The sequence below is a fragment of the Dipodomys ordii genome, unplaced genomic scaffold (genome assembly GCF_000151885.1).
Source record: "Dipodomys ordii isolate 6190 unplaced genomic scaffold, Dord_2.0 Scaffold19, whole genome shotgun sequence".
In the NCBI taxonomy this organism is placed as follows: Eukaryota; Metazoa; Chordata; class Mammalia; order Rodentia; family Heteromyidae; genus Dipodomys; species Dipodomys ordii.
Window position 1 is genome coordinate 1,301,365 of NW_012267235.1, and position 16,730 is coordinate 1,318,094.

Below are 16,730 nucleotides of genomic sequence, written 5' to 3' on the forward strand. Positions count from 1 at the left end.
ATTCTCACTTCTACACTTTTCCCTCCTTAATTGCCTATTTTCTTTGTTCTCTTTTCTTTTTCTTCAGTTGATTGACTGGAATTGAGGCTGAGTGTTAGTTTGCTGTTTCTGAGCCTTTGAGCCCAGGAAGAGTGAGACTGATGTTCTTTTGTGCGCAGTTAGTGACTAATGCCCAGGATAGCTGGTGAAGTCAGTGGCCTTAGCTAGATTATAGGGCACTGCACGACAGGAATGAGGTTAAGGTATTAGTATCAAACTCTGCTACCAATAGCTTGGACATACAATAGAGCATGTCCACTGTGAGACTGACCAATCTAAGAATGGAGTTCAGTAGACAGAACTCTGAGAGACAGCTGTGCGTAAGAGATGACGAGGTGTCAGTAGAATGTATTTCCTCATGCTGAGCCCAGTTTTGTCAGGGCACGTTGACTTTCAGCTATTGCAATTTAATTTTCTTTAGCAAAAGAGACAAGTTTGTCATGAGCCTAGCACTGTACATATTACACCAAGAGTGATGTGAGGTAGGGGAAAAGAGATTTTGTTGATTAGATTTGGAGCAAATATATCCTGTCCCAAAGAGAAGGGGCATCTGAACAGATACTTGAGAAATAGTTTTATTTAAAAAAAAAGGAATAAAAGATTGACCTGTTAATGTTCTGAGAGCCAAGGTTCAATATAAATGCATTGATGCTTCATGGACATTAAATCATCATAATGCAGTGTTCTCCAAAAGTGATGGCTCTTCCAGGTCTTCATTGTAGGTGGTATTACATTACCTTGAAGTATAGGAGTTTCTGGGTTTAAAAGCTAGCCCATGGATATAAGGAATAAAGGTAAAACAAGAGATTCCTGTGGAGTTTTTCCATGAATTGAGATGCTTTACCCCACGATCAAAGGCAGAAAACCTGCACTTATCAGACCATTGGTTATATTGGTAGCCAGCCTTCCTTCCTATTTTTTCCCCCCTAGGACAGTAAATAGGTGAAATGGTGATAGGACCAAGACTTGGACCAATTCAGTTTCATTTAGTTTTAGGTAACTTGTTTGCCATTTGAGAAAGAATATTGGCTATTTCAGCAGAGATGTGACCTGCATTTTGAACATTCATGCCTGTGTTAAAAGCAGAAGAGAGAAAGCTTTTCTGATTCCATGTTAGCTGCTTTCTCCTTTCTGTTTTCCTAGCTGTCCCCTCCCCAGAAAGAAAGATGTAACTAAAGGAATGTCACCTCATGCTTGATGAAAGGTATAGGAGAACATGTTTTTGTCTTTGTCGGGTTTGAATGGCATAACATTTAACATGAATTTAGAGTAGAAATAAAAACAACGTACACCGAATCTGTGAACTATGCTATTTGCTCTAAAGATGAGTTACCAGGATTTTCTTGATGGTTTCAAGTAAAGATGAAAATTGAGGAAAATGTGATTGCAACAGAGACTAAACTGATTTCATTTTTAGCTACTATGATGCTACCATGATGAGCACTGTATGTAAATATACAGTTAGATGAATGTGTGCTGCTGAGCCCCAATATAACAGAAATGCAGCTGTCCAGCCAGTATGCTTTACTACTTTTCAGTTTTAGAGGAATTGTTTTCATTTTCCTGCCAGTTTACTAATCTGTTTTGATCATTTGGTGGAAGCTGTAATTGCAGGTGGGAACATTTTGAGTAACAGTTCGCGATTCAGTGCAGCTTCTTTTCGCACTAAATCCCATTATTAAAAAGCTCACACTGGGATCAAGCCAAGGGCTGTAACGGACTTGACAGAGAACAACTTAACTTTGCCTGGTTGGACAAAGAACATGTTTGCCTTTTGAGGCAAAGTTATTTATTCTGAAATAAGTCATTAGCATTTTATTTTGTTCCTTTAAAAGCAGCTGTGTGAACTAGATCAGGAATCTCTAAATTAGGCAATGATGGAAGACAGGATAGAGAGAGAACTCATATTATAATTTCAGTTATACTAAAAATCAGGTCCCAGTTTTCCCTACTATTTCAGAATATGGTCTTTTAAATATTCCCTCCCTTCACTTTTACCAGAATGAAAAACAAAAAAGCAGTTATTATAATTATCTACAGTATGCCTACCCAAAACAGGAAATTGTAATCATAGACTGGAGTTCTTAAATGGCATAATGTTTTTTTCTTCAGATTTTTCTGGGAGAAAATTGTGTTCAAATTGAACATAGTTTGATGGGTACCTCAGCACACCCTGCCAACATTTAAGAATTGTGATGGCTCCAGCTTCATTTTTTCAGATGGGCACTAGGTGTCAGGGTTTTTCCTTTCAGTAGTTTAACATTCAAATAAACCTCTTGAATTGCCTTGGTGAGGCAAATCCACTTATTTCTCTCCCCCACCCCCCACCCCTACCTCCGTTTTTTTGTAACTAGTTGGTACAGAAGATTTTTTTCTAATATACCTATACTATGTAATGGCCATTTTTAAGTCTTTGGTTGCAAATGTGTTGAACCTACATGGTCCTACACTTTTTTCTTTTAAGGAAGAAGGTAATCAAAGAGGAAATAAAGTAGGATAAATTAAAATTTTAAAGTCTAGCTGCTATCATGACTGATACCTTGGTTTCAGTTCTGCTGTATTTTCTCATGTGGAATGATAGAAATAGTGGGAAATTAGGAATTCAGTGCTAGAACTGCATTGCACTTACAGTACCCATATTTAATTATTGTTTAATTGTTCCCAAGGTGTTCTCATCCCATATCACCATGCTATTGTTTCTTTTCTTCTCATTACAAAGTATTTTAAACAGACATGAGGAGATGGAATGACAAATATCCCTGCAACTACGGATCACTTAAGTCTTAACCACTTAACTACTGTGCTCCTCATTTATATATCGCTATGATTTTTTTTTTAATTTGAAGATAGAAAATTTGGAGTTGAGTGTAGAAAGGGTCTGTAAGGTTAAATAAGTCTAAAACAGAAAAAATTAGTAGTTTCAGTTCTTAGGCCAGACCTCTTAACCCCAAGGATCTCTTTCTTTAGTAAAACCACCATAACCATCTCTGTCTAAATTGACTTGGTTGACATTTTCCCTATTTTCGAAGAATTGCTTGGGTCATCCTGGACCCAAATTCTAGTGGAACCCATTATGATAAAACTGCCTGCTTGTGGACTTGAATAAAAAAAAAGGGTTGACTGTTTCTCTTTAACACAGGACCCAAATTAATTCCTAGTTTAATGTTAGATTTTTATACATTGTTTTACTCAACCTCAAAGTAACTCATTAGAAGATTTTTGAAGTTCAAACCCTATGACGGACAAAAATAAAGAAAAATAAGAAAAAAAAGACTGATTTTGAAAACAAGTTTTCCTGAGTAGAATTAATTCTGATGAATTTTTAACACTGTTCTCTTGGGGTATATATACTTTGGATTCCTCCAACTGGCTGGTTATTGGTTTTGGAGCTATCTCCTCAGGTCAATTGGTTTTACCTTATTTCATTGTTAGCAAACCAAGGCTCAATGAGCTGGATTGACTTTGAATATCTTAAAGCATCCATTGGCTCACTATAGCAGTATTTATAGACGACTCATCTGTTCTTTTCAAAAGTCTGAGAGATAACCCTTAAACAAAAGAAGGTACTTACCCCCATTGCTGTACATATCTTAGGTTTTAATAGTCTACTGTAAAAGGAAGTGACATAGTACCCTATGTCAAGAAACTTTATAGCTTTAGCTAGAGATAATATTGAACATTAGGATAACAGCAGATGACAGCTGAGAATGAGGTATAGCCCAGAGCATCAGAGTTCAACAGTTGTTCATATAATTAATAGACCAGGCTTCTGGAACTACAGTAAGCCAACTTGGTTAATTTTCATATCAACCAATTAATACTGTGCCCCATTTTTCAAATACCACTGGCTTGTATTGCGCCAATGCATGTTTTTTTTAATTGATGTTTATTAAATTACTATGTCTACATGTGTAAAATAGCTATAGTTTTACATTTTACAGGGAGAAATTATTTTTCTGTTCAAAATTATTATTTCCAATCTTTTGTTAGTATTGCTGAAGAGTTATTTATGGGATGAAATTTTTATTAATGTAAAAACTATACTTTTCTCAACTTTTTGCCAAATTTGAGAGAGATTAAGGTTAGTCCATTAATAAATTATCCTAGCATGGGAAAAAAGAACCTTCAGCTCTTAAGTAAATTATTTTGCACTCTTTTATTTGATCATACAATCTAGGCAATGGGACATGTTACATCTGATAGATAATACAGTATGGAGAGTCATTGGCATGTTTTTCAGCAATGTTACAGCAAATAGAACAAATCAAATACTGCATTACTTTATAGCTTAAAAATATTCATTTTCTGCTATTTCATCGTATCTTTTTTGAGACTAATCTGAGGTAAAATTACTAAGACATTTTTCATGGGTTCCAATTGAAAGTACAGGTTTAATTATTCATGTAAGGTACAAAACATGCAAAAGGTAACTCAAATTCCAATTCCCTTTCTCTCTTATTGTAGATAATGCATAAATTTAGTTTGAATCAGAGGTAACATTTGGACATACATTTATTTATTTAGATCACTGTGGTAGGGTATTAGAACAAAAGCTATTGGAGATTTTGCCAAAAACAACTCTCAAATAATTTACTTGGCTCTTAGCATAGAAAATGACAGTATCACCAAATTAACCATATCCTAGCCTGTTTTTAAATCTGTATGGAAAGATGTTGGTATAGCTCAACTCTCAAGTGTGGAGATAGAAGAAAGGCAACTGTGACATAGATATTTCCTTTCTGCTTCCCACAGCATAGTTAGAGCTGATGGATGCTCCTTTATCGCCTCCAAAAACAAAATCCTATCATGTTTTGTTCTGTAGCTTTCCTTGTTGAGCTTAATATTACTGTTTCATTTTATAATAACAAAGCTTTGGAAAGTGCCTGTATGTGCTTGTACATTCTACTCACACTGATAGTACAATTAATGTTGATGTCAATTTTGGTGTTAATTTTGGGTCATGATTAGTGTTGACACTTCATGTCAAACTAATAGCATTTATGGGTACCACCAGAATAAATGTTAATATTATCACGATTTTAGTATCTGTTATAGTAACATTAAACCAGGGTCCTCCCAAGAGAAAAAAAAATACATATATGGGTAGATAGATAATGCCTTTCTGTATTGCTGGTGTTACTCAGCGAGAAAATGACATCTCAGGGCAGAATCCTAATCACTGTTTGGAGCATCAGAAATAATGATCACCTCTGATCGGAGGTTGTGAATAATTCATTTGGTTTGATTTTCACGTCCTGTCCAGTGATACTTTTCAAACCAAATGTGTTTCTACAGGAAAATAATGGTCCCACTTCTTATGGAAATACTGTGGCACAAATCATTTTACCCACATAAAAACAGTTAAATAAGACTGCTCTCTTCTGCTTCCTTTCTTCTCCCAGTTCCCTCCTCTTTCTCTTGAGTGTGTTTATTCCAGGATCAGAATGTGACCAGGGAAATATTTTTGTTCCTCAGGACTTGCATAAGGAAAACAAAAATTTATTTCTGTTAATCCTTATTTACTGTAGCTTTTTTGATCATTTTTTCTTTTTCATTTTAAGATAATTAGCTTACATTGATAACCCTAAACCCAAGGAAACTGTTCATTGGAAGGCCTGTTAGGAGAAATTGTCTGAAATGAAATATTTTAAAGCTGATTCATGACTGTTGATGAAAATAGACTTTTTGCAAGTGCACAGAACCACTTGGTTACTCTGTGCTCAAGCAGTTGTCAGGGAAGAAGATTCTAGCACTGCTTTTACAAAGAAGCCCAAGTCAGATACTCATTAAACATAAACCCACCCACTCACACAGCAGGCTACAGGTGGCCCTTAGCCCATAGTCCTGGAATGTCATTCATACCTGATTTCACTTGTGAAAAATATGATAGGGAAAGGGAAAAATGGAACTCAGTGATGAGATTTCCTTTGGTTGTTACTTTCCAGTTCATATACAAGCCAGCTTGGCTTTGGATGAAATCAATGAATACTGCATTCCTAATCACATTGTCACACTTGTACATACTTTCATAGGAATTGCAGAATTTGTGATACAGAATCTACATTGTATATGTAACATCCATACAAAGTAATTTGACTGAAAAACGACAGTGTCCTAATTAAATTGGGAGAATGAGGTATGACTGTCTTCTGAAGTAATGACCCAATCCTCTGAGAGAAAGCTATTCTTAGGTAGAATATTTTGAGCCATTTCTTCTCAATGTTGTGGACCACCCCCCCCCCCAATCTAATAAGGGCAAGAGGAAGCATTTTTCAACCATAGTGTTCATCATCAGACAGAAAGTGTTTTGCATTCAGAATCCATTTCCAGTATCAAATTCAATTTTGTCAAGTGCTTAGTTGAGTTTGGTAGAGAATAATTTAAAAACACAAAGCTGGAAATGGCCGTGTTACTTGTGCACTCAAGGAGAGCAGTTGCTGTTTTCAAGTTGCAAGTCTCCTTTTGGTGACTGTGCATCGCAACTGGATTATTGTGTTACATGTCTTTGCAGCTGTTACAGACCTGCATCTGTCGACACCATGTGTTCCTCCCCAGGACTGCTGGAAGAAATAGGGGAATGGGTGAATTGATACCTTGCCTGCTGCTCAGTGCTACGTCCTTTTATGTACATATGTTTGTAAAGCTCTTTAGCCCCCATCAAGATGAAAGGCTTTATATAAATATAAGCTTTCGATTTTAGTACATGTTTGTAATACATGTGGTACAGTCCTAAATATGTATTTAGCTGATAGGCACTGTTCAAGTCTATTGTACAAATATTGACTTTAAAGTATAAATATGTATTTAACCATCAGACCAGAAAAACACTGAAGCAGTTACTTCTCAGGTAGAGATATTAATATTGTATAAACCTATATATACCTATGTTTACATTCTGCTACACCATTGCAGGGTATTTCTCTTTTTAAAAATTAAATGATAGCCCCAATAAAATCAGTTTGATTTTTGCCTTGTATTTTATTCTTTTTTTCCTTTTTTCTATATAGCCCAACTGGCCCTTAATTTATAATTTTCCTGCCTCAGCCTCCTAGATGAAGAGATTCTGAGATCACCACCATGCCTGGCTACTAATATCTTGGTTTTTTTTTTTTTTTTTAACTGTATTTTTTTTGTCTTTTCTTTTTTGGTACTGGGGATCGAACCCAGGACGTTGCGCTTGCTAGGCAAGTGCTTTGCCACTGAGCTACATCCCAGCCCTAATATCTTGGTATTCTCTGTTTAATGTGACTTTTTTTTTTTTTTTCCTTTTTGACAATTGTGGGGCTTGAATTCAGGGCCTCGTGCTGTCCTTGAGCCTCTTTGTGCTCAAGGCCAGCCTTCTACCACTTGAGCCACAGCATCACTTTTGTTTTTTAAGTGGTTAATTGGAAATAAGAGTCTCACAGGGACTTTTCTGTTCTGGCTGGTTTCAAATCATGATCCTCAGATCTTGGCCTGCTGAGTAGCTAGGATTACAGGCATCAGCCACCAGCTCCTGGCTGATTATTAATTTTATTTATTTATTTATTTATTTTTGTTGATAATGGGGCTTGAACTCTGGGCCTAGGCGCTGTCCCTGCGCTCTTCAGCTCAAGGCGAGTGCTCTACCACTTGAGCTACAACACCACTTCTGGTTTTCTAGTGGTTTATTGGAGATAGGAGTCTCACCTTTCCTGCCAGTGCTGGCTTTGAACCGAGATCCTCAGATCTCAGCCTCCTGAGTACCTAGGATTACAGGCGTGAGCCACTGGCGCCTGGCTGATTATTAATTTTTAATTTTCATATTTATTCCTCTCAGGTTTAATTTTTTGTTAGTGCCATCTGCTGCAGTGTGACTGAAATGTAGAATTAGCAGTTCCTATAAAATATGGAAAAGCCATTAAGCTGATGAGACTTTTCTCCGTTAAAACCATTTTTTTGTTATGGAAATGTTCAAGGGCTCATCTAAGTAGGGATAATAATAATGTATTTTTTTGTTGTAGTTGGCTGTGGGGTTTGAACTCAGGGCTTAGGTGCTGTCCATGAGCTCTGTTACTCAATGTTCTCCCACTTTGAGCCACAGTACCATTTCCAGTTTCTTGGTTGTTAATTGGAGATAAGAGTTTCATGGACTTTCCTGCCTGAGCTGGTTTTGGTCTGGGATCTCAGATCTCAGCCTCCTGAGTAGCCAGGATTTCAGGCATGAGCTGCCTCCCCTGGCTACTAAGATACTTTAATAGAATAAAGAGTCAGTCTGTTTCCTAGCCATATAACCTTAGGGTAAGTTATTAACCTTTCTCTGCCTCTTTTTCATCAGCAATTCAAAGGTAATATCAGTATTACATTTCTGTACAAGTATTCCATAGCTACCACTCAGAAGAGGTATTCCATAATTTTTTAACTTACAAAAACTTTATCAATACAGTATAAACACATTAAAGTTTAGAAAGCAAGTGCGCACATTTACATTATCCTGCTAATTATCTTATTTTGCTGTTTCCTCATTTTTGTTTTTCCTCTGAGAATACTTTTCTATAGGTACATAGTATGTACAGGTACCATTGTAGGTCTAAATATCTATTCATCCTTACAATAAACATATATAGTAGGTTGATTGTATGCTCATTTTACTGATGACAAACTGAGGCACAGAAAGATTAGTAACTTACCTAAGATTATATGGCTAGAAGACTGACTCTTTATGACATTCAGAATTTAGCTCCTGAATCTGTACCCATAGCCTTTGTACTATTTTGCCTCATAATTATAGTATGCATGCAATTTTATGTGATATTGCACCATGAGTATTTTTAAATGCTATTTCTAGTCTTCATAGCTATCACTTTATAAGTCTTCCCAGAATACTAACAGTGGCAGCACTATCCAATTTATTTCTCTGTAAAAACGCTGGTTTTTTTTTTTTTTTTCATGCTGGACCTCAGGCTTGAACTCAGGGCCTGAGTGCTGTCTCTGAGCTTCTTTGTCTCAAGGCTAGTGCTCTACCACTTTGAGCCACAGATCCATTTCTGGCCTTTTCTGTGTAGTTTATTGGAGATAAGAGTTTCATGGACTTTCCTGCCTGGGCTGGCTTCAAACCATGATCCTGGGCTGGCTTCAAACCATGATCCTTAGATCTCAGCTCAGCCTCCTGAGTAGCTAGGATTACAGGTATGAGCCACTAGCACCTGGCTCAAAAAAGTTTTTTGTTTTTTTTTTTTGCGGGTTGTGGGCCTGAACTCTGGGCCTGGGCGCTGTCTCTCAGCTCTTGAGCTCAAGGATAGCACTCTACCACTAGAGCCACAGTGCCACTTCCAGCTTTTTCCCTTTATGTGGTGCTGAGGAATCGAACCCAGGGCCTCATGCATGTAAGGCAAGCACTCTACCACTGAGCCACCTTCCCAGCCCTCAAAAAAGTTTTTTATCAAGACATTTTCTTTACTTGCTTGTTTGTTTATGACAGACTTCATACTCCTTATGCAGTCCAGGCACACCTGGAAGTTATATCCCTCTTGCCTCTGCCTTCTGAGCTCTAGAATTGGAAGCATGCTTCACCATGCCTAGCCTAGAATTTATTGTTTTAACTTTGTATTTTCAAATAATATTGACCCTTTAGAGGTAGTATAGAGAGTTTTCTTCCTTCACCAAGTTTCCTCAACCCGCATATAGATATGTAAACATGTTCTCTACCATTGGACTATACCTCCAACCCCAGCTTCCTGTTTCACATCTTATATAATCATAATTATCAAAACTAAGAAGTTAAAATTGTTAGAAATCTATTAAAAGTACAGACTTCTGGGGTGGATTTCACTAAGTTTTTGTTTCTGTTTTTGAACTAGTCCTGGGGCTTGAACTCAGGGCCTGGGTACTGTCCTTTTGTGCTCAATGCTAGAGGTTTACCACTTTGAGCCACAATGCCATTTCCAGGTTTGTTTGTTTTTTTCGTAATTTATTGGAATCCTAGCTACTCAGGCTGAGACATAAGGATCACGGTTCAAAGCCAGCCGGGGCAGGAAAGTCCATGAGACTCTTATCTCCAATAAACCACTAGAAAACCGGAAGTGGCACTGTGACTCAAGCAGTAGAGTGCTCACCTTGAGCTGAAGAGCTGAGGGATAGCACCCAAGCCCAGAGTTCAAGCCCCATGACTGACCACTCCCTGCCCCCACCAAAAAAAGAGTCTCACAGGCTGCCCTGCCCAAGCTGGCTTTGAATCATGATCCTCAGATCTCTGCCACCTGAGTAGCTAGGCTACTCCTAGCTCACTAGTTTTTCTAGTAATTCATTTCTTTTTTCCTGCTTCAGTATCCAATCCATGAAACCACGTTGTGTTTAGGGGGTCAGTGACATTTATATTTGTGATATAATCAATACCCGTCTTCACTGCAATTAAAGGCAGTGACACTATTCTGAAATATACTCCCTTAATTGATCTAGTAAAAACATACTGCTTCTTTTTCTGCGAACTTCAAAAAATAAGCAATCACAGGACTGGAGGCATGGCTCAAGTGGTGGTATATTTGCCTAGCAAGCATGAAGCCTTGAATTCAATCCCCAGTACTGCCAATAATAATAATAATAATAATAGTTGGGAGCAAATATTTCCTCACAGACAAAATTAAGAAAACCTGTAAGTTTGGTAGATGTTGGACATAGAGATCTCCTAACTTAAACATAGAGTTTTCTCTTTTCTCTCCATTTAAGAAAATTACATGTGCATTTATGAGTAATGTATCTCCATGTTGTACAACTAATATGCACTAATAAAAATGTGGAATGATAAAAAGAAGTCTTGGCAGTATATTATTTATTACCAGATAAATTTTCTACATGAAGGTCTTAGAAATCAGAGAAGAGAGACAACATTTTAGGCTGGGGTAAGCTTTATTGAAGAAATGGAATTTGAATGAAACTTTTGGAATAGATAAGATTTAGACAGGTCGAGAGGAGAGAAAAGGGGCAAACTGTAAAAGTTAATAGATTTCTGTCCGACACTTGATAGCTCATGCCTGTAATCCTAGTTACTTAGGAGGCTGAGATCTGAGTATTGCAGTTTGAAGGCAAGACAGTCTATGAGACTCTTTATCTACAATTAACTACCAAAAAAATCTGGAAGTGGAGCTGTGGCTCTAGTGGTAAGTACTAGCCTTGAATTTAAAAAAGCAACAAAATTTGGGGATAATACCCAAGCCCTGAGTTCAAGCCCCAGGACTGGCACCAAAAGAAAAAAAAAAGTTAATAGATTTCTCTTTTCAATAGTTATCAAACTCATCAGATTTCTTTTTCTTTTTGTTTTTCTTTTTTTTTTTTTTTTTTTGCTGGTCATAGGGGCTGAACTCTGGGCCTGGGTGCTGTCCCTCAGCTCAAGGCTAGTGCCCTACCACATGAGCCACAGTACTACCCAGCTTTTTCTGCTTATGTGGTGCTGAGGAATCGAACCCAGGGCCTCATGCATGCAAGGCAAGCACTCTACCACTGAGCCACCTTCCCAGCCCACTCATGAGATTTCTTAATATTGCACATAGGGACACTGAAGCTCAATAAGATTAAATAGCATACTCATGGTCACAAAACTAATAAGTGATGGATTTATCTAAGGTTGGTTGCCTCCCAGAGCCCATGTTTGCCACATATGCCTATTGTTTGATTAGTAATGAAACTCAGATTTTTAATGTAAATCAAGTCACAGATGCATTCTTGTGTATTTGTCCATTGTGGTCACTCAAATGAATCTCTTCCAGTAAGGAATCTTACTTTATTAAAACTGGGATAACATATTTCGTTTTGTAATGGTGCTTTTGAAGGTGGCAGGGGGGCAAGGAGAAGTCAGTCAGGAACACACTTTGAAGAGAGAATATGGTGGTGTTGTGTTGACACCTAATTAGAAGTCAATATTGTGAGCATAATGACCTGGCCAATTGCTGAACTGACTGTCCAAGTGACACAGAGTCCCCAGGTACTAACAAAATGTAAGAGTATTATTTGCTTGTCTAGTGCCACATAGTCACAATGTTTACATTAGCATGCAAATTCTAACATAGATTCTTTAGGGCTTGTATCAAAGCTGCTTCTAACTTAGGTGGCTAAGGTTAATATAGCATAAAATTTGGTGTAAAACCTAATCTTCCTAACTACAAATGCATTTAGAAGAAAGCAGTCAGGAAACAGCTTTTCTTTCCTAAAAACAAAAGAACATTTCGACTGGGGAAGCATGTGAGAAGGCAGATAAAATATTTCTTCCCACACATGCATTATATTAACTAGCTTCTCAAGAACTACAACCAAAATTATCCTGATATTTGAGGTTTCTCTGTGCTATTTTTTAGATGATACATTTCTCCTTCCCTTATCTGTCTTTAATGAGCAGATAGAGTAATACCTTATCTCAGAAAGTGATTGGATTTTTTCTAGTGTGTTATATCCATTTTGATTTGTGTTTGGCCAATGGTATGATGTATCAAATAGCTTATATTTATCTGTGTGTGTGTGTTGTGTGTGTGTGTGTGTTTCTTAATTCAGAGAATCACAAATAGCCATGTGGAAAGCTTCAACCAGCCTATTACAGTGGATGTGCAATTGGATTGAGGAATGTGTACTCAGAGCTTATGATCACTGGCCGGGTTTAGTCTGGGTGATGCATGTGGCTTTCCAGGGATGCTGCTATTTACATCTGTTAATGGCCCTTCTTGATGGCTGGTTCCCCAATGAGGTGATATGCAGCAGCCTGGGGATGAGGGGCCAAGGCTGCAGATGTGACTGGGCTCCATTAGGCAATACCAGGATGCTCATCTGGTAGGCTTTGTGTTTGGGCATGAGTGGTGGGGGTAAAGAGGAAAGAAAGAGAAGAATGGGGAGAGAAAGAATGGGAAGCATTACTTCTCCAGGTATATAGCACCTAGACAGGCTGATATGAAAAACTGCAGCTGTGACTGGGGTGTAAGTGAATAGAAAAGAAATGAGACTACCAAAAACACATAGAAGGATTAACCAGTTCTCATATAGAAGGGGATTAAAAAGGTCATGAAGGTTTGGGAAGAGACATGTCACCTCTGCCTTTTAAGTCTATATTCTTTATTTGTGTGGCTAGTCAGATGTTGCTGAACAGAGAGCAGAAATTTACATATATCATAGTGAAGCAAGAGATTAGTTCTGTTGCAGTCTTTGTTTTTTTGTGGTGCTGGGAGAAAGCAGCAAGAGATGCTCAAAAGGATAGTGTTGAGTAGTATTAAATCCTTGCAGAAATGGAAGATACCTGGAGCAAGCCAGTAAGGAATGCTTTTATTATTCCTACCAAATACTAGAGGATAAGAATGAGAAAACTCATATAGTCCATGAGAGGTGCTACTCTTTCTATACAACTTTATGTTAAAGGTTTCTTGGAAAGAATCTCAGGAAAGCTGGAATAGTGCCTTAGTATACAGGTTAATGAAATGGGAATTCTGGATGTAGTCACTATTAAGGCATTCATTCACACAGTACATTTATGCTGTTGCTATTGTTGGATATTGTTTTTGTTTTTAACCTTCTTGGAGTAAGCTCAAAGACAGAATTAAGGCAGGTCTTTGGAATACATACTAAACCAGCTGTTCTCAGCATTGTTTTTTTTTTATTTTTTTACATTTTTAACAGTACAGAAGACTGTTTTTCTAGTTTCCAGTAGAGAACATGGCTCTTAGCAGTGAATATCTTTACATGAAGGATGTGTCTAGCTACAGTGACATATCAAGGAACCTGGGAATATTTTTGCATGTAAGAAACTTGCATTCATTTATTTGTATTTTTATAGATTGGCATGGTAGCTTGGAAAATGACCCTTAAAAGTCCTGAGTATCCAGAAGGCCGGGATATAATTGTTATTGGCAATGATATCACATACCGAATTGGGTCCTTTGGGCCCCAGGAGGACTTGCTGTTTCTCAGAGCTTCTGAACTTGCCAGGGCAGAAGGAATCCCACGCATCTATGTAGCAGCCAATAGTGGAGCAAGAATTGGATTGGCAGAAGAAATTCGTCATATGTTTCATGTGGCCTGGGTAGATCCAGAGGATCCTTACAAGGTACAGACTAAGAAGAGATAAAATACTGTATGATTATGAGTATGTGTATATATGTATAGGGGTAGAAAAGAGATTTGAGTTCAAAGCATTTATAGTAAAAACAAAATGTAAATAATTATAAAAATTCCTTAAAACAACAGGTTAGTGCAAATTGCTTGTCAGTATGTTCATCTGGGTTTCCCTCCAGCCTTAAAACAGATGGCTGTTTGTTTGGTTGAACATTAGATGACATGATAGTAATGCATTTGGCATGACATGTAAATCCAAAATGTATATCTTTAAACTTATATCCCTAGCTGCTTCTCCAACCTAAAAGCATCCTCTAAAGATATTGCTTCTCCCGTTGCCTTCCTAAGTAGTGAATGTTTTCTCTTTCTCTTGTACTACTGAACCTAGAGAGGGCATGTTATCTTCTTTCATCCTCATTCCTATTTCCAGACACTTTCTTCTCCCTTTTCCCTGAAAAACAAAAGAAGAGGTAACAATGCTTGATAGGCAATGTACTTATTACCTTACTCATGTAACTGTAACCCCTCTGTATAGTAGCTTTACAATAAAAAATATATACCAAAATAAATCCTATCTTTGAATTTCATGCCATCAGACTATAGAGTTTCCTCACCCTTCAGTTACAACCTCTCATTCTTGTATCTTTTAGTTTCTGGCACATTATCTCTAATCCATTACTACTAGTCATTTGACAGCTCTTCGTGACTGCTATATTCTTGTAAAAGATACCTCCCAGAATCTAGCTTTTTGGATCTTGACTTCCTATATCCTTTACTGGTCCTATCCAACATCTAGCTCAGCCTCTCCTTCCCCATAATCTCAATTTCAAGAATGCCTTTCGTTTCCTCTCCTTTATCTTCTTCCTAGCTGACAGTTTTTCCAAATCAGCAGTCCTGCAACTACTGATCCTATCACTGTTTTCTGAGTTTCACTTCCTTCTTACATTCTCATTTCAATCTTTCCTAGTTTAAATTACAAGGTTAACATTATAATCACATACTTTGCACCCTTTTTGTATCTTCAACGTTTTGCTTCTCTCTTCATTCTGCTCTTGCAAAATCTGTTAAAATCCATCTGTCTACTCCATGAATATACCTGTGTGGTTCTGTTGATTGATCTTATTCAAGTTTTTGAAACTCCTGCATAATAGTTTTATGTCTTTTCTCCCTAAGCCTTCACTGTCTTCTTCCTCTCATAGTATTCTTAACTGGTTGTAGACTTTGCTTCACAGTTAACTCAGAAGCAGAAACAATTAGAACAGATTGTTCACAAGCTTCCATGTGTCTTCCTCTGTACTTTTACAAGAGTTGTTTGGATGAGTGATCCCTGTTCCTATCTAAGGCTATTCTTCTTCTTATACATTGATCTTCTCTTTCCTTGCAATTAAGGGTGTAGATCAGTACTTCTGCCCTCTTCTTTTTCTTTTTTCTCCCTCCCCCTCTGGGTCAGTGGTAGGGTTTGAACTCAGGGCCTGGGTGCTGTCCCTGAGCACTTGTGCTCAAGGCTAGCACTCTACCACTCTGAGTCACAGCACCACTTCCAATTTCTGGTGGCTAATTGAAGATAAGAGTCTCAACAGACTTTGAACCTCAATCCTCTCAGCCTCATGAATAGCTAGGATTGTAGGCATGAGCCACCAGCATCCCTGGCTTGCTCTTTTCTTCTTTGATCACTTTTTTCCCTCTCTCTACTGGAATTGCCCTTTAATATACACACACATATCCCTTTAGTTAGGATTCCTACACTGTTTTATTTGTTTCCTTAAAACAAAATTTAAAAAGTTCTCTTCCCAGGCACCAGTGGCTCATATCCATCATCCTAGCTACTCAGGAGGCAGAGATCTGAGGATCATGTGTCAAAGCCAGCCCAGGCAGTGAAATCCATGAGTTTGTTTTTTGTTTTTGTTTTTTGGTTAGTCATGGGGTTTGAACTCTGGGCCTGGGCACTGTCCCTTACCTTTAGCTCAAGGCTAGTGCTCTACCACTTGAGCCACAGTGTCACTTCTGGTTTTCTGGTGGTTTATTGGAGATAAGAGTGTGCCTGTGCTGGCTTTGAACCGAGATCCTCAGATCCCAGCCTCCTGAGTAGCTAGGATTATAGGCGTGAGCCACTGACGGCCAATCCATGAGATTTTTATCTTCAATAAACCACAGAATGAAAATTTAAAAAAAAATTCAACAATGGAGCTGTGACTCAAGTGGTAAAGTGCTAGCCTTGAGTACAAAAGCTCAGGGACAGCACCCAGGCCCCAAGTATAACATTCAAGACTACCCACCCCCAGAAAGAGTTCTCTCTTCTTGCTGTCTCCAAACACTCTTCTCTCGTTTCTTCTAGAACACACTTAAGAGTCGCTTGTACCCTCATCATTCCAGTATAGATGCTTTCATCAAGGCTGCCAGAGATTCCAGGTTGCTAAATTCCACAGTGAATTCTCAATCCTTAACTATTTGATAATTCACCAGTATTTGGCAGAGTTGGTCACTCCTTTATCGTTGAAATATTTCTTCTCTTGGCTTTCAGAACCCCACTGTCTGTCTGTCTGTCTGTCTGTCTGTCTGTCTGTCTGCCTGCCTGCCTGCCTGCCTGCCTGCCTGCCTGCCTGCCTGCCTGCCTGCCTGTCTGCCTCCTTTCCTTTCCCTCCCTCCCT

The 16,730-nt window shown here is 38.1% G+C and overlaps 1 protein-coding gene across 2 annotated transcripts in view; it reads left to right on the forward strand.

The window, feature by feature from the left end:
• Positions 1-16,730, forward strand: part of Acaca (acetyl-CoA carboxylase alpha) — a 243,975-nt gene that overhangs the window by 154,403 nt on the left and 72,842 nt on the right. For both annotated transcript variants that reach the window (XM_013013338.1, XM_013013339.1), the window contains one exon: positions 13,805-14,074. In XM_013013338.1, the coding sequence (XP_012868792.1) occupies positions 13,805-14,074 (270 nt within the window). The remainder of the gene's footprint in view (positions 1-13,804; positions 14,075-16,730) is intronic.